Consider the following 26,240-nt stretch of genomic DNA (forward strand, 5'->3'; position numbering starts at 1 on the left):
CTCAGATTATTGAATGAATGCTTGAGATGAGAACTCAGTGGCTGGGACATCATGGCCTCCTCTGCTGGGGAGGGGCTTGGTGTCATCTGCCACATGCTGCCCACATCAGAGGAAGAGAAGGGAAGTTTCTGACTTTGATCCATGTGGATGGAGGAAGTGGGAACTGGGGCCTGAAGGTGGGTGGCTGGTGACTTGACTTCCAAAGGTGTTGGGGATAGTTCTGCAAACATCCCCTGAGGGAACAAGTTGCATCCCCTATTCAGGAACTGTAAAGACCAACAGAAAACATTCACTTCCCATACCTGAAAGCACCCTCAGTGGTGGCAGGTCCCTCAACTTCCACATGTTCTCTGAGAGATGCTCTAATATGCCACCACACCAGACTTTCTCTCTCTCTCTCTCTCTCTCTCTCTCTCTCTCTCCCTCTCTGTCTCTCCCTTTTCTCCCTTTTCTCTCTCTGTCTCCCTCTCTCTCATCTCCTCTCCTCCCCTCTTCTCTTCTCTTCTCTCTCTCTACCCCCTCTCTCTCCATCTCCCAGTCTCTTCTCCTCTTCTCTCTCTCTCTCTCTCCCTCTTCTTCCTCCCTCTCCCCCCCTCCACATGTTTATTTAAAACCTGGTCTCAGACAAGTAGAATATAAGGGGAATTTCTAAATTATAAGGATTTAAGAACAAATCAGCCATCGTAAATCAGTCTTGCCCTGAGGATGGTTTCACGCACCCTTTCCTGAGCAATCAAAATAGAACATTTTGGGTAAACATTCCCCAGCATTTCTTCCAACTTCACTATATTCCATCCAATACGAAAGTCACTATGCCCTCCCTCCAGGCATGTTTGTCAGCTGATACAAGGAAAAGAGGCACCAACTTTTGTTCCACCAACAACCCTTGACAGAGCCAGTTCCTGGCATTGCTGGTGGCTGAGTGTGGGATTCAAGGCTACTCACTCGGGCTGGTGGAGGGGCTCAAGTGGTAGAGTGCCTGCCTAGCAAGCATGAAGCCCTGAGTTCAGACCCGAGTACCACCACCAAAAAAAAAAAAAACTACTCACTCTGCCCAGAGGAATGCAGGAGCAGCTTAGACATACAGCTGCAATAAAGTAGGGGCCGAGATGCCGTTGTGCAGGGAGGATTATCAAAAACAGAACAGACTGACAAGGAGATGAAATCCCAGTCAGGAGGACTGTGGGGACAGGGTGCATGGAGTGTCTTATAAACCTAAAGGGGGTCCCTTGAGATGTGGTGATCTCTTCATGTAGCCATGTCTAAACTCACCTCCTTCCCCTTTCATCTCCCCTTATTACCCAAGGCATGGCTCTAGGCAGCTCAAAGAGAAGCCCAAATACAGCCTCACCTAAGATGCCCTAGGAGGTGTCAGAACATGTCTTACGTCTCACAAGCCTGGTGTGGTGTGGCGTGTGCGTGGTATATGATATGTGGTGTGTGTTGAGTGCGTGTGTGTGTGTGTGTGTAGTGAGGTTTGGGAGGTATGGTGTATATGTATGTGTGCAAAGTATGTGTGCTGTACATGTGGGTGTGTTGCTACGTATAGTAGAACGGGTATAAGTGTGTGTGTGTGTGTGTGTGTGCGTGTGCACGTGTTGTATCCCGGTGGATACAAGGTATACAACCAGACCCTTTTCTCACCAGACTGATGATAGAACCAAATCTGTCACAGAAGTGTATGAAAAACTTCAGCAAACCAAAGGGCCCCCTTACTGGGTGGCTTTCAGCAGCAGAGGCACGAGTTCCTAAAACCAGCCAGGGGCTCTTTAGGGAGCCCACACTGGCATGTCACCCTGCAGACCCTCTGGCCCTCAAGCCTTCTATTCTGCATCCCCAGGGCTCAGAGTCCCTTATAAACTAAATTCCCAAGGGACCCCAAAGCCCAGCAGCTCGCAAGCCCAACATGCTCGCTCCACCCCACCCCCTCCACCCACACAGCTGAGGTCACCAGCCCAGCCTCTTTTGCAACTTTCCCAAGTCTGTGCTCCACAAGGAGGGACAGGAGGAAAATCAGAGGGAAGTGGTCCCTCCCCAAAGTCGTTTTGGTCTGGCCTGGCTGAAACCGTTGCTCGAAGAGAGAAACGCAGATCAAGAGAGCTCCTGCCTGCCCTGGAGGCCGAGCGCTGCCCAGCACGGCTGTAAGTGATCTGGAACTTCTCTGTCCTCTTTCTACCCAGCAGCCCCAGAGTTATGTGGTTGTTTGTGGGGAGGAGTGGAAGCAAAGTGTACAAGGGTGACCCTCAGAACCGGGCACCTGCAGAGATCAGCTGCAGCCCCAAGACCCCCAAGATGCAAAAACTCCCTGGGCATGGTGGCATGAAAGGACTTCCCCACTCGCCCAGCCAGGAAGCTGGGGCCCTGCTCAGGGATCCACAAGGGCCGACAGTGCCAGGCAAGACGCAGCCACAGTCAGCTCAGTCAGAGCAGGGTGGTACTACTGTTCCAAATTCACAGGACCTGCCAACAACCTGAGCCCTCCGGGAGAGCTGGGACCTGCTGGCCCCTGGAATCCCCTTGCCACAGGGACAGGGTATCTTCTGGGATGGAGCTGTGTGTACCAAAGGGTCTGAGCAGGGAAAGGCGAGCTCCTGGTGTAGAAAGTTTTCCCTCTTTCTAAATCATAACTATTTCCCATGGCAAAGAGCTGCAATGCTAGGCGAGCCAATGAACCGTCAGACAGATCTGGGTTCCAGTCTCAGCTCGCCACCAGCTAGTTTTTGACTCAGGAATCCACTGAGCTATAATGACATTTTGTAAACTGCCAGTGTTCTACACTTGCTGGGCATTATGAATTAATAAAAATCATTTCTTTGGGGTTCAGGATAGACTCAGATCTACCTTGTGCTGGTGCATAGTAAGTATGAACTGCTTGCGCTGAATGCATTGATGGATGGATAGATGGATGGATGACAGATGAATGGATGGATATCTATTTATGGAGCCTGGATCTCAGGGCGGGGGTGAAGTTGTGGAGCATTGTCCTAGCACAGGCAGTCTACTTGGGGAGGCAGGACTAATGCCCCCAAAGAACTTACAGAACCAGAAAGCCAAGGCTCCTGCATCCAGAACTGTGTGTGCACTTCCCTGGGGGAGCAGGTCAAGACCTGCTAGAATTTGGGCAGGTAAGGCAAAGTTGTGAGTGATCCCAACAGGCAACAAAGCTATGTGCTCCCCGGAGAGTTTGCCTTTTGTCATAGACACATGTGCCTCTTAAGACCGTTCAGGGTGGATATATTTGCCATTTCCAAGGACAGGGTGGAGACAGGTGCCGAAGAGTGAGATAAGAAGCCGGGGAAAATTGTATGTTGGAGACGGCAGGGCTGTGCTCTCTGCAGAATTCTTAGGTATCCCTACTCACCAGTCTCTACCAGCGTTCGTGGCACCTCACCCAAGACCCAGAACTGTTCCTGAGTTCTGGCTGGGGCCGATGGGGTAGAGAGAGCAAGGATGTGGAAAGGTAAGGATGGAGCAGTGTCAAGAGTTCTTACACCTATAATCCTAGCTATTTAGGAGGCTGAGATCAGGAGGATTGAGGATCGAGACAGCTCAGACAAATAGTTCATGAGACACCCCCATCTCCAAAATATCCAGAACAAAATAGATTGGAGACATGGCTCAAGCAGTAAATTTGCAAATGCAAAGCCCTGAGTTCAAACCCCATTCCCACCAAAAAAATAATAACAATTCTTGCAGAACTTGGCAAAAGCTCAGTATTTCTTGCTCCATAGACAGCCATGCTATAGTTTCTGCAAATGATCAGGGTTCCAGAGCCCTGCCTTGGAAGTGCTGCCAGACAAGAGGGGGAAAAGGGTGTTCCCGTGCAGTGGGGAATACATTCTGCTCTGCGTGGGCCAGGGCTGGCTGAAGGCAGGTCCTGCATTCCACGCCTGCTACTCAGTTACCCAACAGTGGACATGACTCAGTCGGGTTTCTAGAAGAAGCCCTGCTTTGAAGCAAGTGAGTCAGCCAAGTGGGTGGGAAGAGGCATAAAAAGACAGCCATGGCCACCGCCCAGCCCAGGGCAGAGTAGAAAAGACAAGAAGGAACCTCAGCCATTGTCTGCAGTCGGCATGTGCTTTCCTGGGAAGGCCCTGCCAGGGTTGCCCCAAGGCACCACCCTTCTTGCACTGATCCAATCCAGGTCACTCTCTTGCTGCTGGTGATCCTAACCCCAAGGACAAGGTTATTTTTAAATAGCAGCTTCAGCAAATATCTGCCCTCATGGGAGTAGAATGAGGGAATCTGCAGTGACAGTACACTTGGAGGGGACATTAAGGGAATGGAGCCAGGCTGGTGGAAGGGGTGGAGGAACTCAGAGTTAAGGGTGGGACAAGTTGTAAGGAGCAGAAGATGACTGATGTAAAACCCAAAGGGAAGACCTCAAACCTCAGAGGGCTGGCTTGCGGCAGTGGGATTAAGCACATTTGTGAGTTGGCCTCAAGGAGACATCCACCCCTAGCCGGAGGAAGAAGCAGCCTAGGGCAGGTCTGGCTCCACTTTCCTTAAGTGTGGTAGTGCCGAGAGATAGAATTAAGTGACCTTTGAGAACCTTCCAGTAAGTGTTCAGGTTCTGTCCTGGCAGCCTGAGATCAGCCTTGGTGGACATATTCACACTCAGAAACCAGCAAGCTCTGCCTCAAACCCCTCTCCCTCTCCCAGTTGTTAAATGGATCTTTCCCAACTTCAGGAGCCTGTTATGCTGTAAGTATATGACATATGCTACAGCCATGAGTGATGTCCATTTTACCCAGGAGTGAACAGATTCACCAAGCTTAAGAAACATCCAAGGCCAAAGGTGGGGCCTGCTTGTAATCCCAACTACTTGAGGCACCAGGCCAGCCCTTGGCAAAATGTGTGAGACCCTATCCAAAAAGTCTAAAGTGAAGGAGGACTGAGAGTGTAGCTCAAGTGGTAGAGAGAGGGAGGGGGGGAGAGAGAGAGAGAAAGAAGAAGAAGGAGAAGAAGGAAAAGGAAGAGTAGAAGAAGAAGGAGGAGGAGGAAGAGGAAGAGAAGAAGGAGGAGAAGGAGGAGGAAGGGAGAGGAGGGAGAGAAGGAAGGAAGGAAGGAAGCAAGATCTAAGATGTTGAAATGAGAAACAGCTGTGACCCCAAAAATCATTAACTCATGATCTCTCCATGGTACCAGTATTATTCCTACTCCTCCAAGTCACCAAAGTGACTCACCCGATAAGAAAGTCACACTCAGATGGCTTTGGGGGGCCATCCATCCATCCTTGTAAAGAGGGTTAAGTCTTTACTTGATTTTTTTTTTTTTTGAGACAGAGTCTTGCTATGTAGCCCAGGCTGACCTTGAACTTGCATTTCTCCTGCCTCAGACTCCCCAGGATTACCAGTGTGTACCACCACACCCAGCCTTTATCTGATAATTTTAAATTACAGAAGCAATCTAAGCCTCTACTTTACCTTTCCCATATCTCTTATTAATCACAATGGGGTGCCCCTTGCTCAGCTTTCTGCGTATTCACAGACAGTATGCGTTATATTAAACAGTCAACACAGGTTGTTTGTCTTTATATAATTTCGGATCGTGCTCTACCAAATGTTCAGTACTTTTTTTTACTTAAATTATCATGTGTATCTTCCCACTTCATTACTTCATCTTTTTTTCTTTTTTCTTTCCTTTTTTTTTTTTTTTTTTTTTGGTGCTATTAGAGCTTGAACTCAGAGCCTTATGCTTGCTACGCACATGATCTGCCACTTGAGCCATGTCCCCATCCCTTTTTGCTTTTAAATAACATGTCACAAATAGCCTGGCTGGTCTGGAACACAACCCTCCTATTTAGGCATCCCACATAGCTGCGATGACAGGCAAATGCCACCACGTCAGCTTTTATTGGTGGAGATGGGGTCTTGCTCTCTTTTTGCCCAGACGAGCCTCAAAATGAGATCTTCCCAATCTCCACCTCCAAGATAGCTGGGATTACAGGAGTAGGTGACCACACTCAGCTATAAACATCTGTTTCTTTGATAGCAAAATAGAGATGATAATAGTGCTAACCTCACAAGCTATTTCGTGTGATAAAGTAACTAACATTTCTTGAGCCCTTAATTTGTGCTAGCAAGTGCATCATAACTATGTCTAATGTGTTAAATATTTTATAACAATGTACTGATTAAGCAACGCTCACAACAACGTGCACATTGTCTCCTTGTATATTTGCGAGCTCTCAGCGCAGTGCCTGACTAATAAATGTAAGCCTGTAGTGTGAGGCACCCTCTCTCTGTCACTGTGTGTGCACATTAGCGTGTGAGAGCAAATGCTTCAGCATCGTGGTCTCCCCATCCTTGTGGCAGATCCACACACAGCTCCTGTTCCGCAACCCCAGTCCCCTAGCTCTCACTGTACCTCTTTGCCACTGTGGCTGCCTCTCTCTTTTTTTTTTTTTCTTTTAGTCATATGTGCATACAATGTTTGGGTCATTTCTACCCCCCGCCGTCCCCTCCCTTACCTACCCGCCCCCTCCCTCTCCTCCCCTACCCCCTCGCTACCAGGCAGAAACTATTTTGCCCTTATCTCTAATTTTGTTGAAGAGAGAGTATAAGCAATAATAGGAAGGAACAAGGGTTTTTGCTGGTTGATGGCTGCCTCTCTCTATGTCCTCCAGCTCTCCTAGGGCTTTGCTGAGGTCACCAGACCTGAGCCCAATGCCTCAGATTTCTGTGCATGCAGCTTCCATAGATTCAAACTCAGGTGATCAGAAGGCACCAAGACACAGAAGGACCTTCTCTGGCCTTCCATTCAGCACTAGCTCATCCATTTGCTACTATAAATGTGTGGCCTTGGATAAGTTTTGAGTGGCTCACCTCTCTGAACCCTGGCTGTGCCCATCTCACTGGGCTGTGGTGAGGAAGAGTACTTTAGTGCTGCCCACTGCCAGTGATCAGCCAGTGCCGATTCCTTCTCCACCTCGTCCCTTCCTCCCTTTGGTTTCTGGCTTCCTTTCTAAGGCACTGATTGGTTTTTAAAACAAAGTTAATACACTGTACCAAAGCCTTTAAAAAACAGCGCCCCATTGCTCCCAGTCTCCTTCCAAAGTGATAGCTGATGCTTAGAGATCCACCCCTTGCAGAAGCCTCTGAACCCCTTCTCCCTTGGCTGGTTTCCCTTGTGGGCAGTAACTTTATTGCCATATGCCAGCCTGGGTTAATACCTGGAATTCCCTTCCTCTAAATGTCTGGACAATTGGGAATGTTTGTTAATTGAAGAGTGAATGAGTGAGTGAGTGAATTAATGAATGAGTCGGTGAATGAATGAGTAAGGAATGTCCACAGTCCATCTTAATCTTGCTTCCTTTCTAGTCTCCCTCCCTTTTCACCCTTCCCTGAAGCCAATCAACCACTTTCTCCTTCCTCTATCCCCAGATCTTGCTGATTTCATTCCCTCCTGGAAAACATCACATACACACACACACACACACCACACACACACACACACACACACATACACACCCAGCCACGTGTTCCATTTCTTTAGGGCCTACTTTATCTTTACCACCATATTTCAGGCACTGTATACGTTCTGAGGTGTCCATTGGCCGCATTGGTCTGTGGTGCTCTCTACAGTGGGTTCCTACTTCCTTCATCTCACTGTCTAGTACAAGGCCCTGTGTGTTCTTGTCGAAAGACGATGGTAAGTGTGGGAAGTAATGCGAGCGTTGGTTCGATTCGAACACCTCATGATGTACACATTCTGTATTTCAGAACAACGTGCTGAGGGCTAGGGGTGTTGCTCAATATTAGAGCGCTGGTCTGGCATACCCAAAGCCCTGGATTCAATCCCCAGCACTGCCAAGAAACAGAAGGAAAGAATATTTTATTAACCCAATTTTAATGCCATATACATTTAAATACATATGGTGATATATGTATAGTCTAGGATCGTCTGCTTTTCATTTAGACCCAGGGCACGGGTACCTTCCCATGTTATGATAAAACGCTCAGAAACTCCATTTTAATGGCTGCTTAGTAGTACACTGTGTGCCATGATTTTATCACTTCTTTATTGTCTGGTGTTTATAAACAATACTGTGAAGAATGTTCTTGAACAAGACTCTTTGTTCTCATTTCCGATTATGTCCTTAGAACAGATTCCTAGAAATGGAGGTCAGAAATATTTTTAAGGTTCTCAACACTTGCTGTCGAGTAGCTTTCCAGAAACATGTACCAACCCCTCCCTATTCTATCCCTCCCCACACACCACCAGCTGCAGCAGAAAAGAGCCTTTGATTCTTCCATTCAGCCTCACCTCCGGCTGGGGGAGGGAGCTCTTGCATCCAAAGCCTCTGGGCCGTTCTGACAAGGGACCCTTGTCCTGCCCACCCCATCTCCTCTTCTCACACTGTCCTCCATCCCTGGCTCCAGGCTGGACTGTCTGGGAGGCCACTATTCAATCCTGTCCTGTCTTCTTGGCACTCTAGGCTGCCTCCCAGAGCAGGGCTGGTAGAGTGAAGGGTGAGTGACTTGCCTGTCCTGTGGGAGCACTGTCCTTCCAGCCTTGAGAGACCCCCCCACTACAGGAAGTAAGAGGAGGGAGTGAAAGGGTTGCTGACTCATGTGTCTCTTTCGGAAAATAGCCTGGGCGCAATGCAGAGACCTGCACATAGAAAAGGGCCAGCCTCAGTGACAATGGCCACAGGAAACACTGGCCAATGTGAAGATGACCTCTGTTTCCCTACAGACTCTGAAGCCTCTTCATGAATCCCCAAAAGAAGGTGGACTTGAAGCTCATAATTGTCGGAGCACTTGGGTAAGTGAAACCCTGCTCAGGGCCACTCCCAAGGGGCCCTTTCTGAGTCAAGGTGGCAGTGGAAGTGCATCCCACCTCAAGGAATGGGACTTAGTTGTGAGAAAGAGGCAAGCAGGATGCTGATGGCTTTGGTCTTCTCTCTGCAGTAACTGGCAGTGTGAGCCATTCCACTGCTCTGTGTCCTACTGCCAGCCACACCTAGGAAGAACCTGGGCTCTACTGTGGCAGTCAATCTTCTCCAAACCTCTCTGCTCACTTTAACTGGTTTCTGCTTTTAGAACTTACCCTAGTTCCTTAGTCCCTGGACCACAGATGTTAGAAATCTAGAATCTCAGGGAGAGACAGCAGTACAAGGGGTTGGTGAGAATAGTGCCAGGGCACGTGTGTGTATGTCTGCAGGCGTGTGTTCATGTGTGTCTGGGCTTTTTTGTCAGTGTGGGGAAGACCTCCCTCCTTCACCAATATGTGCATAAGATGTTTCATGAGGAATACCAGACCACACTGGGGGCCAGCATCCTCTCCAAGTCCATCACCCTGAATGACACAACTTTGAAACTCCAGGTGAGTAGTCCTCTCTTTCCCTCTTCGACTTATCCACACCTGAAAATCACCCACTCTCCCTGCACAGTCACTTGCATAGCAGAGTGAACCATATAATGGTCTGGAGCAGAGGTCAGCAGACTTCAACACAACTCATGAGCCAAATCTGGTCTCTTCACTGGGACCCAGCCACACCCATCTGTTTATTTACTGTCTGCACCGCAATGACAGAGATTAGTAGATGCAACAGAAAGAGTGTGGCTTGCAAGGTCAAAAATATTTACTATCTGCCCCCTTTTTTTGTGTGTGGCGGGGAGGGAATGGATAGTATTAATGCCTGATCTAGAAGGAAGATAACTAATTCTGGAGCTGGGAGATCCCAGCCTAGCCTCAGGTCCCCTGGAAAATTTGGCAGTGGACTTGGGCAAGTCACTCTCAAGGTCCAAGTTTTCAAATCTGTCAGATGGGAATAAAACTCCTACTGTGATAACCCAGAGTTAAAAATGAGGGCTCAAATGTGAAAGTACTGGCAGGACGTTAACAACACTGCAGAGGTGTCGTAGTGTACGTGGGTGGGCGGGTACGGTGCCCACGTGGAAGGACCACACACACCTGGGCTGGGGCTTTCCCTTCTCGGAACAGGGAGCCTTAGCACGATGTGACCTGACTGAACCTCCCTCCAGTCACTCATCACAGCCCCATGGGGCGGCTGCTCTTTCCCTCCAGATCTGGGACACAGGCGGTCAGGAACGGTTCCGTTCCACAGTGTCTACATTCTACAAGGGCTCCGATGGCTGTCTCCTGGCTTTTGATGTCACTGACCTGGAGTCCTTTGAAGCCCTGGATATCTGGCGGGGCGATGTTTTGGCCAAGATCATCCCCATGGAGCAGTCCTATCCCATGGTGGTGCTGGGGAACAAAATCGATCTGGCAGACAGGAAGGTACTGTTCAGTCGTTCAACAAACTTTGTGCGAGCACCTGTGTGCCAGGCACTCTGTTAGTCCCATGCATACAAAAGTAAATCAGGCCCAGTTATTACCTCAAGGATTCCAGTCTAGTTGTTGATACACACACTTTATGAGACAATTATGGTACCATGTGGTAAATACAATAATGGAGATGTACCTTGATGATTTGGGGACCATAATGAAGGGACATCTACCAAAGCTGAGACTATAGAACAGGTGTCCTAGAAGAGGGGGGTTCCAGGCTGAAGAACCGGCAGGATGTGAGCTGAGAACTGAGGGCAACAGGAAATGAAGGAGTGAAGGCCTCAGCAGAGTTGGAAGTTAGGTCCCAGTGGAACTGGAATTTGTCTGAAGGACAGTGTTGCTGCCTAGAGCCAGGTGGAGATTGCATTTGTAAATTCTTAGATCTATAAACTTTATGGGAAAGCAACAATTTTTTTAATTACTTTAAACCTATTCAGATCGTGGCTTGGCCACATGACGACAACTGGTCTGCTCCATGATTGCAGCGGCTCCACTTGAGCAGGTGTTGACCATGACAGGGCCATTGAGTGGAGGGCTCTTTTCATCCTTGCCCATGAATGAGAAAGGAATAGAGGTCACTTACTTTGTAAAGATGCTCTGTGCCAAACAAAGTCCAAATAATGCCTTAAAGACCTGTTTGAGCAGTGCACTGATGGCTCAGCTCTATAACCCTAGCTACTTGGGAGGCTGAGAGTAGGAAGATTGTGGTTTTAGGCCAGCCTGGGCAGGGAGTTCTCAAGATTCCATCTCAACCAATAGCTGGGCACAGGGCACAAGCCTGTCATCCCAACCTACATGGGCTGAGATTGGAAGGATCTAGCTTCCAGATTAACAACGGCAAAAAAAGTTTGCAAATACCATCTAAACAGAAAAAATTGGGGCATGGTAGCATGCACCTATCAATCTACTACATCACCTGAAAAAAGAGAATCATGGTCCGGACTGGCTTGGGCAAAAAGTGTGACCTTATCCGAAAAATAATCAAAGCACAAAGAAGTGGAGCTATGGCTCAAGCAGTAGAGAACCTGCCTGAGTTCAGTAGCACCAAAAAAAAAAAAAAGCTGTTTGAACCAAGTTGTCTTAGTGTTTCACAGACAGAAGTACTAGGGAACAGAATCATGGAGTTTGAATCTTATTGTCACATTGGTTTTCCAGGAGAACTGAGCCATCACTTGGTACCATGAAGTATGGTGATGGACAGGAGGAGGACAGGGAAGTGGGAGGGGACTTCCAGCTGCTCCCACCATTGGTAGAGAAGAGAGAACACGTTTGGTTTGGATGTGCAGAATCTGAGTGGCTGGAGAGGACTGGCAGGCCTTGGAACACATAAGAACAAAACTCCAGAGGAAAGTCTATACTGGAAACAGCTAGAGGTCTTCAGTTCTGTGCGGCTGCTTCAGGTTGGAAGCCCAGTGTCAAGTTCAAATTACTGATATCCAGTCTCAGATATCCAATTACAGTACTAGGTTCATTCAAAAGAAAGGGGTCTCCCTTTCTTCTCCTCACTGGGGCAGCAGCAGGGAGACTCTCCTTACTTCACAGTCCCGGCCCCCTTATTTGAGATGGTAATTGTGTGGTGAGATCCTATCTGGATAGAGAAGGAAGGAGAAGTGGTCAGGAGAGTGGGACCATTCTTAATTGTCTGGTATTGTCACAAGGCAGTTTTGTGTTCTCTGGGCTGTAGGCATGGCAAGCTCTTTCTTCTGTGGGTCACTCCTTTGAGTCCCTAAGAAGCCTCCACAAGGAACATTTCCCTGCACCTCCCCCAACAAGGGTCTCGCATTCTCCCCTTCTCCCTCCTCAGCTTCAGGCAGTCCTCTTAGGGTCCTAGCGTGGCAGTCCCTTGTAGAACTCACCTGTGCAAGGTGCACTAATGCATTCCAGCTCTGCTGTAGGAAGTTCTCTCTCTGTCCCCGATTCCTCAGGTGCCATGTCCATCAGACTCCAGGGGCCATATGATAACAATCCTCCATGAAGCCATCTTTTGACTAGAAATGAGGCTTTCTTTACTGGTCCCCTCTTGGGGAGACAGGAGTAGTTGTACTGACAATACAAGTTTCTCGCCAAAGGAATCCTTTCTAATCCTCCCTTTTCTAGCCACGTTGTGGGTTTTAGAGTCATCAAAGAGATTCTTGGTCATGAGCCTCTGGAAAATGCAGAATCCCAGGGTGGTATGACTCCAACTCACTTCGTATCTGACATTTATCAAACTACGGTGCCCAAATGTCCATTTTACCATCTTGCTTCACGTGTCTATAGGTGGTAGGGTGGGAAGTGGAGAAAGTTCAAGACTGAGAGTCCAACTTTTTCCACATTCTGATGAGGAGGAAACTGAATAGAAGGCTTGAGAATCATGATGAAGGCCTGGAGGCATGGCTCAAGTGGTAGTGTACCTGCCTAACAAGCACAAGGCCCTGAGTTCAAGCCTCAGTACTGCCCAAAAAAAAAGAACCAGGGTGAAGCGTTGTCAGTCACCCCTGGGAGGAATGGGAGGAGAAGCTGATCAAGGATAAAGACAAAGTTGATGGGTGACACCAAGGGCTCATCTGAAGGAGGAGATCATGAACTTGAGGTAGAGTTTGCTGTGTTCTTCTTGGCCTTGTGTGAGATAAATGCCAGAAACAGGAGATTTGGGATTGAGGTTTTTCTAAGCCAGAGTGGCCAAAGACTAGGGCTGAGATGCCCTGGAGAGAAGTAGGTTATGGGACCCCATGGGAAGATGTGTCTGAGATTGAAGAGCAAGGCAGGATTGGTGGGGGGGGGTGCGGGGGGCAGGCTGTGGGAGTCGAAAGGAAAACAGACTACAGATATACAGAGAAGTCAGGTGTAGGATTTGCAGAGGTCCAGGGTCTGACCCTGGGAAGAAGAGGCAGAAGTGGAGAGACTGTTGGAGAGGAAGGAACTCCAAGGCTACTGTGAGCTGTGCTGTGTGATGAGAGGGGAGGGAGCCACACAAGGATGAGGGCTGCCTCAAGGGGAGAAGAGCAGGAGATGACTGACAGGGTCCCATTGGGCAGTGATGAGCTTTGATTTACAGAAAGAGGAAGAATAAAGATTGAAGGAAGCACTGAGGTGCCTTTGGCATCTGGGGTGAGGTGTGTACGGGAACAGCCCCACAGGATGCAGAGAGGGGGAGCAGTGACCCCAGGAAAAGCCAGAGTCAGCCAAGATGAGATGGCAAAAAGAAGATTCTGGAGAAAGGGGACTAAGGGGAGTTTGTCAAGCAGGTAGACCCAGAGAAAGGGTTTGGAGGGTCGTGGTTAGTAGGAACTAGAGGTGAGGAAGTTCTGTGCAATAATGAAATGAGAACAGAGAAGTGAAGAGGAGGAAGTGGGTGGGGAGAGAAGAGGGATTTTAATTCTGAGACCCAGGATTGTACAGCTAAGGGAAGAGGTTGGGCAGCAACCTGCCTCAGATGTGCTTTCTGTGGCACAGGACTACCAAGGGGTCTGCTAGCCTCTGGCTGGGAGGGTGAAGAAATGGGAGAAAAGCTAAGAATTGAATCTGGGAGGCACATGCCCACATGCACAGAGCCCAGGGGCTGAGCACTCTTTCAGTCTCTCTAGCTGAGGTGGGTCCCATCCACACCACCATGCTCCATGTGTGTCCTGTATACACATCAGTTTCTTCCTCTTTGGAACAAAGACCAGAACACAGATTTCCTGAGATTGTTTAAGGATCAAAGGAAATGATGTGGTTGTTATCCTCCTTTCTATCGCTAAGGGACAGACTGGGAATCACAGCAGTTTTTTTTACTCGATTAAAAAATAAATATTTGAAAGTACTTTGCTAGATTGGGAAAGATGAGAAAGTTCTAGATTTGGGTAGGGCTGATAGTTGCACAACAATAGAAATGTACTTAACACCCCAGAACTATATGCTTAAAAATGACTAAAATGGGGTGAGGCACCAGTGACTCATGCCTGTAATCCTAGCTATTAGGAAGGCAGAGATCAGGAGGATCTCGGTTCAAAGCCAGTCTAGGCAAATGGGTCACAAGACCCTGTCTCAAAAATACCAAACACAAAACAGATCTGGAGCTGTGGATTAAATGGTAGAACACCTGCTTAGCAAGCATGAGGTCCTGAGTTCAATCCCCAGTAACCAAAAAATAAAATAAAAATGACTAAAATGTTAAATTATATGTCATATATACTTTATCACAATGACTACACATACACATCCAAAATAATTTAAAGAAAATTACTGATAACTTTTAAAGAAATTTCTACTACTTCTATAGAAGGTAACAATGAAAAAATTGTTTCTCAGGAAGAACAGTTCCTGAGCATCTGTGCTACAAGGTATTTACGCATAGGACAGGAATTCTTTGCTGTATGGTCAGGGAAGTAATTTCTGACTTACTACCAAATCATGGAATGAGGACCTTGTTTTCTGAAAGAATTCTCTGTCAGTAATGATTTGATGGTTTACTAACTAGTGTTAGACAGGCTCATTTTAAACTTACATAATCAGTCATTTTAATACATTCAAGGTGGGAAACAACAAATAAGATGATGGGAACTGGCCTAATTTTGTCAAATATTTGGTCTCCAGTGAATGAGCAAAACTAAAATATGAATAGTCCATTGATTGTCAAAAGGAAAATTCATGGAAATAACACTTCTAAGATTTTCATGTGTCCCACGTCCCCAAACACCACACCTTGAATTTATTCCCAGAGCCAGAGTCTGAGTTATAAATAACTTTTGTACTTCGTAAATAAAAGATAAGGTGATTTTAAAAGTCATGAAACTGTAGCTGGAATTGAACAAAACTGAAAAACGCTGTCTGGGTGGCTTTCTTCCTAGCCAGCTAAAGGTGGGGTAGGCTCAGGGGAATAGAAAAAGAAATCTTTTGTAACATAATCTCAACTGATACTTTGAAGTTTGTATCAAATCATTCCCTAAAACCACACAGAGAAAAATGAGATAAACAGTGTGTCCTACTGGGCAGCCAGCAGACCCAGTCACTGTCTGGCAGGATGGAATGGACGGCAGAGATAGGCACTGGAGCTGAAGACAGGCCTTCTTAGCTCTGTCACTGGGTGACCTTGGGCACCATTCCTGGACTCTGCTTCTCATGCCTTGAAATATAAAAAATCCCCTGCCTCCTGAAGAAGCAGAGTTACTTTACTCTGTTTCACTTGACCTGGAAGCTGACAGGAACTCCTGAGCTCCAACCCTAAGGCCAGTTAAATGCTCAGCACTGGAGAGGGGAAAGACTGGACAGGAAGCAGGAGATAAAGAAGCTAGAAGGTAAAAGAAATAGAATTCCCTCAAATAGTCAGAAAGATACAAAATCCTTCTAGTGCCTAAAATGCTATCAAGGTGTAAGGAATATTTATGTCTAATGATTAGTTATTTGCGTGTTATTGGTGACACGACCAGCCATCTGTGATTTTTCCTACAAATCATCCAGGATGTTACCCAAACTGTGTGAGGAGTCTTGGTTGCTCACCAGTTCTTGGGCATCTGTGTCCCACAGGAGGGAACATCTGGCCAATGCTGGGGTCCCTTCTCCCAAAGGCAGGAGGAGCTTGTGATCAGAGGCCACGATTAGATCTTAGGGATTCTCTCTGCTCCACTCATGGTCTGCTGTACCTGGGAGACTAGACAGACTGCCTAACTGACCCCCGTCTTCAACCTCCTACCTGAGGTTGTAAGCCTCACAATGCCAGAGCTTTGTTGTTGCTGGTGGACAGCAGAGCTTTGTGAAAGAAAGATGCAGACCACTGGACCTTCCTGCCACCCCTGAGGCCAGGGGAGCAAGGACCAGAGAGAGAGTGGACAGCAATGGTATTTTTTAGTCCCAATAAGATAGAAATTCCCAGAAGCTTCAGGAGTGAGCAGACACACCTTGATGAGGTTGGTTGACAGTCTTTGATATCCCTGCCTGCACTGCATTCTGGGAGAGGAGCAGAATCATCCTTCTCCAGAAGAAAGACCTTGATTCCTTAAATAAATTGAAATAATGCTTATAAAGAATCACATGTGGCAAGTGATCCATATGTGGTTATATTCCCTCCCCCCAAAAAAATAACTAATAGGACATCAAACTCAGCGATAATATTGTCTTTGTACGTAATCTCAATGGCTGCCAGGGCATCTCCAATCCAACAGCCCCAAACTATGATCAGCTGTTTGCATTTGGAAGCCATGTCTCGTCACATCTCTGCCCTGTCGTCACATCTCTGCCCCCTGCAGAAGCAGTTTGCGTGCCAGGGGAGTGCTGAGCTAAAGTTGTACCCAAGCTCTGCCTTCTCTCCTCCGTGTGATCTGGGGCATGTCCCTGAACCTCTCTGAGCCTCACTGTTTCTGTCTATAACATGGAGGTGTTGTTAGTGAACACATTCGGTGAGTTAAAATATGATGAAGTATCTAATACAGAGGTTGACCCGTAGCAGGAACTTCTTAACTGAGCTGGGACTCTACCTGGGGAAAGAGGATTCGTAGGGCCTGGGGTCTGTACAGACAGCCAGGGGTTAGGAAGGAAGTCCTCCTTCCCTGCCCTGCCTGGCCGGTGTTTGTTATGTCCACTTCCCTTTGAAAGGACTGAAGAAAGAGCCAATGGCAGGAAGAAGTTCCTAGTTCAGGTCTTAGGAAGGCAGCAAGTGCAGTAAGTTCTGATTCTGTGTTCAAATCCTGCTCAGTCCCATACAGTCTGGGCAAAGATTTTAATTCTCCAGGCCTCAGTTCTCGCAATACTCACTTCAGAGATTCATGTTGCAAATTTAAGAGAAAACATGTGGAAGTGTCTCAAGAAACTAGAGTGGTGGTGGTGATGGTGGCTATAGTGACGGTGGTAATGATGGGAGATGTGATGACGTTAGGGATGTGATGATGGTGGGAGTGTGACTGCCTTAATCCGTTTTCTGTTGCTGTAACAGAATAACCGGGATGGTTTGTTCTGGAGGCTGGGAAGTCTAAGAACATGGTGCTGGCGAGGGCCTCTTGCTGCTTTGACTCAGGCAGAAAGTGGAAGGGTAGTGAGAACAAAAGAGGCAAAGCTGAGCGGCAGCCTTCCTTTCTAACAACCTGCTCTCAGGGTAGCTAATCCAGTCTCCTCAAGCAAGAACTCGCTCCCTGGAGAAAGACGTTATTCCTTCTCAATGTCCTAATCACTTCTCATCTTAGCACTGTCACACAGGGGATGTGAGTTTAGAGGGGACAAACTTCCAAGGCTATGAAAGTATAGCCATGACAATGGTGGGTGGTGGCAGCCATGATAACAATACAGGAGCAGTGATCTTTCTTCCCTCACTCAGGTGCCCCAGGAGGTGGCTCAAGGCTGGTGTAAAGAGAAGGGTATGCCCTACTTTGAAGTCAGTGCCAAGAATAACATCAATGTGGTGGAAGCCTTTGAAGTGCTGGCCAGCCGAGCTCTATCCAGGGTAAGTGATGGCACCAGCCAGGACTGGCCTTGGGCTGGGGTCCTTGGGCAAAGATGAGGACGTAGGGGGTGGGGTTTGAAGAGGAGTGTCCATCCTGTTAGTGAATTAGTTGCAAAATGAGCTCAAGATTTCTGGCACCACAGACGCCAGAGGCATAAAGGGCCTGAGAGCATGTATGAGATCAGTGCGTCCGCAATCTAGCTGGTTATCATGATGCCTCGTAGAGCATCTAAAAACCCCGGTCCTATCTCTGCCTCGCCCCTGAAGACTCTAATTTACTAACGGTTTGAGAGGAGGTGTTCTAGTCCAATCCTCATGGTCAGGACAGATGCCCCATGGAGCCAAGCATTTGTCCAAGTGGAACATCCAACCTGCAAGAGCTGCCGACAGCCTCCAATCAGAAAGAGGAAGAGACTCAAACCCCTTGGTGTGATTGCTCACAAGTGTGTGTTGAGTGTGGCATATGTGGCCCACACCATGTGGGGACCAGGGGACCCTCAGTGTGAGGAAAGAGACAGATAGACAGATAGACAAGGCATGACTTGGTGATGGGGGAGGGCCACAGGACAACCCACCCTGTGCGGGAGTGGAGGGAGCAGAAGGGAGGGGGTGATGGACAGCTGTCTAGAAGCAGGGGCAGGGTTTTAACGCTATTCTGATAAAGAGTTGGGAAGCTCAGAAGAGGGTCCAGGAGATTGGTATGGGAAGGAGCTCAGCCGATTTCATCATTCTGTTGCCTTGAATCAAGGCAGGCTTCTTAAAAGAGAGAGAGCATCATGGTGACAATGACTTTGAGTGGAGAAAATGAGTAGGTGCAGATGGGGGATCAGAAGCTTCCTTATGTGGGAGCATCTGCCATCATCCTGCTGTCACCGTGCGTGACAACTGGCTGTGCACTGCCTGCTGTCCTGAGAAGCACTCAGGGCCCTGCTGGGAGAGAGGCGGCAGCTACCTCTAGTGGCTACGCAGGGGAAGCCATGGGCTCGCCCTCCTCACACTGCCCAGCCCTGATCTCAGGTCTGCCTTCTGCTCCTCGCCTCCAGCCCTCACTGCCTCCTACCAGAGGGAAGAGCGGTGTCCATCTCTTAGTGCACGGTCCAGAAGTGAGGCTTTGTCACATAGTCAGGAAGGCTGGCTCCTAACATGAAGGTTGCCTGTTTGTGCCACTGCCCAGGAAGGTTGATCACTTTATATCAGGATATATGGTAAATACTCCCCAACAATTGCTCAGTCACAAGGAAGCAGACATCGCACTACTAACAGTACCTGTGTGCGATGAGCATCTGTCCTTCAGAGAAGGTGTCCTGTAGTCTTGAAATCATGCCCTTCGTATTGAATTGAGGTTAAATTATGTCCTTCCTACTGGGTCACCCCTGCATGTTGTTTTTGACACCCTTTCTTGGCAAGAGAATAGGCTGGCAATCCTGTGACAGTCTCCCTGACTTGTATAGGAAATTAACTGAGCAGAAGTCTGGAGGTTATAGGTATAGTGCGTCCAGTCAGACAGACCTGGATTTGGGTTCTGCCCTGGTACTTTCAGATAGACACCTGGGCAAGACATATGATTTATCTGGGCCTCAGTTTCCTCATCTATAAGTCAAAAATAATTCAATTCAAAAACATTTCCCAAGCTTTCCAGCTTGAATTGGAGATTCAGACCCCAGCACTCTCAAGGTCAATAAAGTAAGACAGACAGTCACGAAGTGACGAGTGAGGCAGGGGACTGTGGAAGGTCCAGAGGTGTCTCAGAGACAGCTGGTGGCAAGGGGAGAGCAAGGATGTCTTCTCGGAGCCCCAGCAGGGGCAGAGTTTGGAAAAGCAATTCACAGTTTGCAGGTGGACTCCCTAGGTCCCTGGGGGTGTGAGCGGGAGGGTAAGAAGGGTAGAAAGGATAATCAAGGCCAGAGGTCTGGACTTGAGTTCATGGAGCTCGTGTGAGAAACGTGAGTTCCCTGGGAAGGAAATATAGTATTGAGGGCTCCTGGGGGAGGAGGAATGTGGCTGATGAAGCCAGCAAAGGGTGACAACACCAGATCTCAGAGGACTCATGGGCCACCACCAAGAGGAGATCAGAGTTCATAAGGAATGTCCATTATTCCAGACAATGCTGCTGGACTGTCCAGTGTACTCAGGAGCCCACTCAGGACCTTGAAGCCCAACAAGACACGTCTTTCTGCCAGGTCTCATTCTCAGAAATATGGAAGAGAAACATTTTCATATTCAGGCAAATATTCTGGTGGAGTGGCCCAAGCGGTAACAGTTCCCACCTAGCAAGCGTGAGGCCCTGAGTTCAAACACCAGTGTGATCAAAAAACCAAACAAAGCCCAGATAAACGCACCGGGCCCAGGATGTAAAATTCACATGGATTTTTAAAGGTGAAATAGAAGTCTGCAAACATATTTTGAGGTCAAAAAGAGTTTTCAAAGTCCTCTCCTACAGGACCTTGCCCTCCTTCCTGGGGAGGTATGAGCTCCTTCCCACCTGCTGGGGGCTCAGAGAGAAAGGTGTGAGAGGAACACTGCAAGGAGGGAGCCCCAGGCTGGGGGGAGGGAGGAACTGGGGCTCTGAAGTTGGATGGAGTGGACTTTAAATCCTGGCTCCACCTCTTACTCACTTCGTGTTCTTAAGCAAGTCAGCAGCCTCCTTAAGCCACCACTGCTCGCAGGTAAAGTATCAATAGTGTCTTCCTCATGGGCTTGTCGTGAGGGGTAAATAAAATAATATAGAATAAAAAAAAGGGTTAAATAAAAGGTAGCTGTGTTTAAGTGGGAGCTGTGTATAGGGTTCTCCTCAGGAGAGCTTCGTGCTACAGAGGGTGGGCTCCACGGCTAACTAAGAAGCTACAGCAGTAGTCCAGGGAGGAGAGGAGCTGAGACAGGAAGCAGAGGTTGTGTGAGAGAAGGCAGTGGGGTCTACTTGAGCACATTGCGTTGGAGCTTCCTTGAGCGCCAGCTGGAAAGGTCTGAGTTCAGCAGTGAGCTCTGCACTAGAAAGAGATTTGTGAGTCACCTACAGAGTCCACATAGGTACCCAGGTAGCATTTTGTCTAAGATTTTGTCTAAGTAGGTAGATTACTTTACTGTCCCAATTTGGCCACATTCTAGGATTAGGGTATTTAGTTATTCCAAGATACAATTAAGAATACCCTCATAAACTGGACGCTGGTGGCTCAGGCCTGTGATCCTGGCTATTCAGGAGGCAGAGATCAGGAGGATCATGGTTCAAAGTCAGCCTGGGCAAATAATTTCCAAGACCCTATCTTGAAAATACCAAATACAAAAAGGGCTGGTAGAGTGTCTCAAGTGGTAGAGCGCCTGCCTAGCAAGTGTGAGGCCCTGAGTTCAAACCCTAGTACCATGAAAAAAAAAAATACCCTCGTAATTAAAGAAGATCAAACACACACACACCCCTATGTTATGGAATCAGGATGGTGGGATCTTGCTCTTAGAAGGTTAACAACACCATCCAGCTGGGGCTGGCCAGGCCCAGCTCCAGAGGCATGAGATGGGGCATGGAGGCTCAGTTCCTCTCCATTAATTGGGGAAAGACACGATCCAGGAGAGAAGGGGGCGGCTAGCATCTGTTCAGTGAAGACATACACCTTTCTGAGGTCCTCAGGATGCAAGACCTAAAGGCAAGGCTGCTGAGAGGACCAGGCTGGGGGGCAGAGAGCAAGGACATGCCCTCAGTCACGCCCCACTGAAGTGATTCATGCATTAGAACTTCCCCGTGTTACTTTACAGTTAGTGGTGCAGGGTGCCCAGATGACCAGGGCCTGGAAAAAAAACTGCATAGGATCCTGATTACAGCCTGCAGGCTACTCAGAAGTTTTGCAGGAAATCTGAGGAGCAAGATGATATCATTATCAAAGGAATATCAAAACTAGAGAGCTCAAGGTTGACTTGGACCTGGGAAGATACAACTATTATTAGGAGAACTGGAGTGAAGCCCTCCAGCTTTACCCAGGCAATGAATGTGGAAGTTCCTCACACCTGCCTGGGACAGCATCTGTTCTGATCCTAAAACATGAGGTTGCCCAGAGAGCCCTATAGTGGCTCCAGGGTCTCTAAATTGCCTTCCTCTCCATTGTGAGAGGCTCAGGACTCTGAGGTCTCCACTGGGCCTTGCATGTACATGAGGTTGTGGCACACTCAGGGTTGTTGAAACAGCAGACCTATCCCTGAGTCCAAAAGGAAAGTTCCTGATCTCAGCCAAGGTCCCTTGGCTGTTAGGATGAGAGAGGAAACCCAGAAACTACCACAAGTTTCTGAGGAGCACAATGATGTCATTATCAAATGAATATCATTTAGCCAAGCATGGTGGTACTCACTTGTAATCCTAGCACTCAGGAGGCTGAGGCAAGAGGATCATGAGTTCCAGGCCAGCCTGAGGCCTGAGCTGCATAGTAAGACCCCATGAGAGAGAGAGAGAGAGAGAGAGAGACCTTTCACTCCAACAGTGAAGTCCCTCACTAAGAAGTTCAGAAATGCTGGGTTTTAACTAAAATGAACTCAGTGAAGTGAGGGTCCCTGTCCACAGCAGAAGGGCACAGCTGAAGAACTAGACACTGTCCAGCATAGGTCAGAGCGGGCACCCAGGCTGTACTGGGAGGAGCCAGGCCGCCAGGGTGTCCCTCCTCAGGCACCTGATTTCTCAAGTGGTAGCTGGGGAGGCACTGAGGTGTTCTGCAGCTGTGAGCCAGGATCCCCCCTAGAGGAAGGGGACAGCAAGCAAGGATGTGGGGCCACCCTGGAGCTCAGACTGCCACCAACCCCTGGCACTAATTCTTCCTATTCAAATACTGTAAGAATTCAAAAGAGTTGGCTGATGGATAGTCAAGACTCATCACCTAAGGTGACTAAAGACAGCTAATGCTCTGACCTGATGAGGGAGGGGTCAGAATGGCGGCTGTGCAGGACAGGCACCCTGTGAAGAAAGGCCAGCTCCAGGGCCCAGCACCATGACCTGGGCTGGCATGGTCAATGGTCAAGTGGTGGTGGCAGTGAGTGACAGGGCACCAGGGGACCTTCTGTGTCTCTTGGGGGCCACTGTCATCAAAGTGCAGCAAGTGGGGCCTTATGCCATCTCCTGAGTTTCAGCGTCATGGGCATTATAGTTGTGGTTGGTGCTCACCAGCTGGGCTCCCAGCCTGCACCTGGGCACTGGAGAGGAGATAAATTCAGACAGAAGACACAACCCTGTCCCTGCATCTTGCCCCAGACAAGGACACCAGGTACCACTTTGCCACTCCAGCACAGCCTGAGCTGCTTACACACCTTGAGGGCACACCTGCTAAATGCCTTGCTCTCACACGTACAGAACTAATGGGGGGTGGAGCATGGCGCTATGGAGAGGCAGAAGTCACAGCAGAGAAAGGGCGAGTTCTGTCCGTTTAAGAAGAAATCCTTCAGCCCCATGGAACCCTTGGCTTGAGGAGGGGCCTCTCATCACCTTACCCTTACCAGGAACAGAGGAAGGGGCTCTCAATGATGTCCAACAGAGGACATTTTCTGGGTCCTTGTCAGGACAGGAGAGCAGATAGAGGAGCAGAGAGGCCAAGAAAAGACACTGAGCCTGTCTGGGGAGGGCGCCCTGCACTTGGGAAGGACAGAGGGCAGCTGAGCTCTTTCAGGTGCCCAATGAGAAGAGGGTGGTGGTGGCCTAGGTGAAAAGAAGATTGGAGAAATTGGGGTGTTTGTGGAGAGAGGTCTCCAGCAGAAATGAGGAGTGGGCTGTCATCATCTCTGCCTGAACCCAGGTGTCACCTCAGTTTTCCCTTCTGGAGAATGGAAAGGTAGGGGACCTGGCTGGAGGTCAGGAGATCTGAGTTCCGACTCCAGCCACCAAACAACTCCCAGCTCCTGGGAAGAAGAGGGGTGGTGGAGAAGACAGAGGGCAGAAAGGTGATGGCTTTCCCTTTGAGCCTCAGTTTCTTAGCAGTACCATGGGAAGGAAAGAAAACACCCAGCCTGCCCAAACCATTAAACAACAGAACAGGGGCAAGCACAGTGGCTCACTGCTATAATCCCAACTGCTACTGGGGAGGCACAAATAGAAGGATCATGGTCCAAGGCCAGGCTGGGAGGAAAAACTTGAGACCATACCTGAAAAATAACTAATGCCAAAAAGGACCAAGTGTGTGGCTCAACTGGTACAGTGCCAGTCTAGTAAGTCAGCAGGGGTCCTGAGTTCAAACCCCAGTATTGAAAAAAAAAAAAAGCAGCAGCAGCTTAGACCGCCATGCTCTTTGATCTCAGGCTGTGAGAACACTGATTCTTCTTTCCTTCCCCAGTACCAAGGCATCCGCGAGAATCACCTCACAGACTCCATCAAGCTCTCGCCAGGCCAGCCAAGAAGAAGGTGCTGCTGACAGCCAGACACCCAGAGACAGAGCTGCCCAGGCCTGCTCATCCCAGGCTGGACCCCCACTTCCTGTCCACACCCAGCCCAGAGTCCAAGGCACTACAGCCAGAGCCCTTGACCATTGCTGGGTCCAAAACCAGAGCAGTTCTCCAGTGGTGGCAGGGCTGGGTCCTCTGGGGCCTGGATGAAGCCTAGAATGTCACAGACAAAGCCTGGCCCTGGAGAAGTCACAGTAAGCTCCAGCGCTCTTGCCATCTCCCATCTGCCCCTTGCCCTCTGTCCTGTCACCCCTTCCTGCTTCACACCCCCAAATCCACAAACACAGTTTCAGACAACTGTACAGCTTAGCCTTCCTCAGCAACCAGGCCAGGAAGAAAGGTATGGACCCCTGCACAAGACCTCCACTCCTGGCAGAGGCCAGCCAGCTTGGGAATCCCCGAGGCTCCCTCTAGAGCAGAGGACTGAGCAGGCACAGGAAAAGCCACCAAGGATTCTTGCTTGTTCCTCCCTACTGAGTGCTCAGGCAGCTCACATAAATCTCCATGGCCTCAGTGTGTTCATCTGTCAAATGGGAGTGAAAGGCACCAGGGCCATATCAGAGTGTGCTTTTGAGAACCAGAAGCTGCACTTAAATATCAATTTCTGTTGTTGACATTTATTTACTCCTTCAACAAGTATTTTTGACAGCCTAGTACATACATTGCACTAAGGTCCAGTGACCAAGAAAACAGGAGCACTGACCTCCCAGAGCCTCCATTTGTGAGGGAGAGAGGTGAGAGACACAGAACCTAAATAGATGTTTTCAAACAGAGCAACAAGACAGGCTGGGATGAGGGGCTATTTTAGACACAGTGGTCCAGGAGGGCTCTCCTGAGGAGGTTACATTGGCCTGAAAGCTACAGGATGAGAAGGCAGCTACCACCTGAGAGCTGGAGGAATTTCATTTCAGGGGAAGGAACAGCAAAGACAAGACCCTGAGGCAAGGACCAGCCTGCTGTGTTCCAGGAACAGTAAAAGGACATTCATTCACCTGAGGACTCAAAGCTGCTGTCCCAGAGAGGAGAGGGACCCCGCCCCGCACAGGGAACCTTGACATTCTGCTGACTGACCACCAGAGGGCAGCAGTGCCCCTTGCGTCCAGGCTGCTGGCGCTTAAAGCTTGATCTGGGCAAGTTGAGCCCAATTTGTGGGGCAAGAGAATTCAAATATCTTAATCCTAGAAAGAAATGGCCAAAAAACTGCAACATATATGTTTCAGGCAAGAAATGAGAATCAGAGACAAATACAAGAAGGAGGAGCCTGGAGAGCTCACACACAATCCCTCAGGTTCTAAGGCCATACTGGATTTTTTCTTCTGGCTTCAGAGAGCACAGCTTCGGTGGCCCAGCCTGAAGGAAGTGGGCAAGTGAACATTCAGGGTCTCAATGGCCAAGTTCATCCTCACCATACATACCTCCTGTTTCCACAGAAGTCACCTTTCCCAAGTTCCAAGCAGAGCTGTGCAGGTGTCATCTGTCCCCAAACATTCACTTAGAAGGAGGCCCTTCTCCCGCCACCTAGCTCTGGAATATGGACCAGTTCACCCTGGTGGCAGTATGGAGCTAGTGCTGCAGCAGGGTGGGCCCTGCACACTACTCTCCATGTCCTTCAGAGCTGCCAGAGATGAATGACACTCCCTCACAGGGGTGACATTTTGCATATACACCAGCTCTCCTGGGAGCCAGTCAGACTGTGAGATGGATGGAAGTGTTCCATGTGGGTGTGTGGGCATCAGCTTGGGGACCACAGTGTACATACAAACTGCTTCCAAATGAGCACAGCAACTGCTAAATATGTCATTTGTTTGCTACCCTTTGTGGGACAGTAGTCTGCCTTGGTTCATGGTTTCACTTTCTATAGTTTCAGCTACCCATGGTCAACTATGGACCAAAAATATTAAACAGAAAATTCCAGAAAGTTAATTTTAAATTGTGTGCCTTTCTGAGTAGTGTGATGAAATCTCACACCATCTTACCCAGGAAATGAGTCATCCCTGTGTCCAGTGTATCCATACTCTATATGCTACCTGTCCAGTGCTCACTTTGTAGCCACCTCAGTTATCAGATTAATTGCATAGTATCAAGTGCTTGTGTTCAAGTAGCTTTTAGCAAGGAGCCTAACACTATGTCACCGTGCCTAGGT

The 26,240-nt window shown here is 48.7% G+C and overlaps 1 protein-coding gene across 4 annotated transcripts; it reads left to right on the forward strand.

The window, feature by feature from the left end:
* The first annotated feature begins 1,959 nt into the window (after positions 1-1,959).
* On the forward strand, positions 1,960-26,020 carry Rab7b (RAB7B, member RAS oncogene family). Of its 4 annotated transcripts, none has more exons than XM_020180696.2 (6): positions 1,960-2,141; positions 8,597-8,769; positions 9,204-9,330; positions 10,036-10,251; positions 17,570-17,695; positions 23,989-26,020. In XM_020180696.2, exons 2-6 carry the CDS (start codon positions 8,717-8,719, stop codon positions 24,064-24,066), a joined length of 600 nt encoding a protein of 199 aa, XP_020036285.1. In that variant the 5' UTR covers positions 1,960-2,141; positions 8,597-8,716; the 3' UTR covers positions 24,067-26,020. The 4 variants fall into 4 exon arrangements, with proteins under 4 accessions (XP_020036285.1, XP_020036286.1, XP_073904593.1 ...); XM_020180697.2 differs by having other exon boundaries at positions 8,701-8,769; XM_074048492.1 differs by lacking the exon at positions 1,960-2,141 and adding an exon at positions 8,226-8,474 and having other exon boundaries at positions 8,701-8,769.
* Positions 26,021-26,240: the final 220 nt, after the last annotated feature.

This window comes from Castor canadensis, chromosome 11 (genome assembly GCF_047511655.1).
Source record: "Castor canadensis chromosome 11, mCasCan1.hap1v2, whole genome shotgun sequence".
Taxonomy (NCBI): Eukaryota; Metazoa; Chordata; class Mammalia; order Rodentia; family Castoridae; genus Castor; species Castor canadensis.

Bases quoted from the DNA above. Each gene is read 5' to 3' on its own strand.
- Rab7b (XM_020180696.2), top strand. From the start codon at position 8,717: ATGAATCCCCAAAAGAAGGTGGACTTGAAGCTCATAATTGTCGGAGCA. The intron at 9,331-10,035 runs GTGAGTAGTCCT...CTTTCCCTCCAG, and splicing joins ACACAACTTTGAAACTCCAG to ATCTGGGACACAGGCGGTCA. The intron at 17,696-23,988 runs GTAAGTGATGGC...TTCCTTCCCCAG, and splicing joins CCAGCCGAGCTCTATCCAGG to TACCAAGGCATCCGCGAGAA.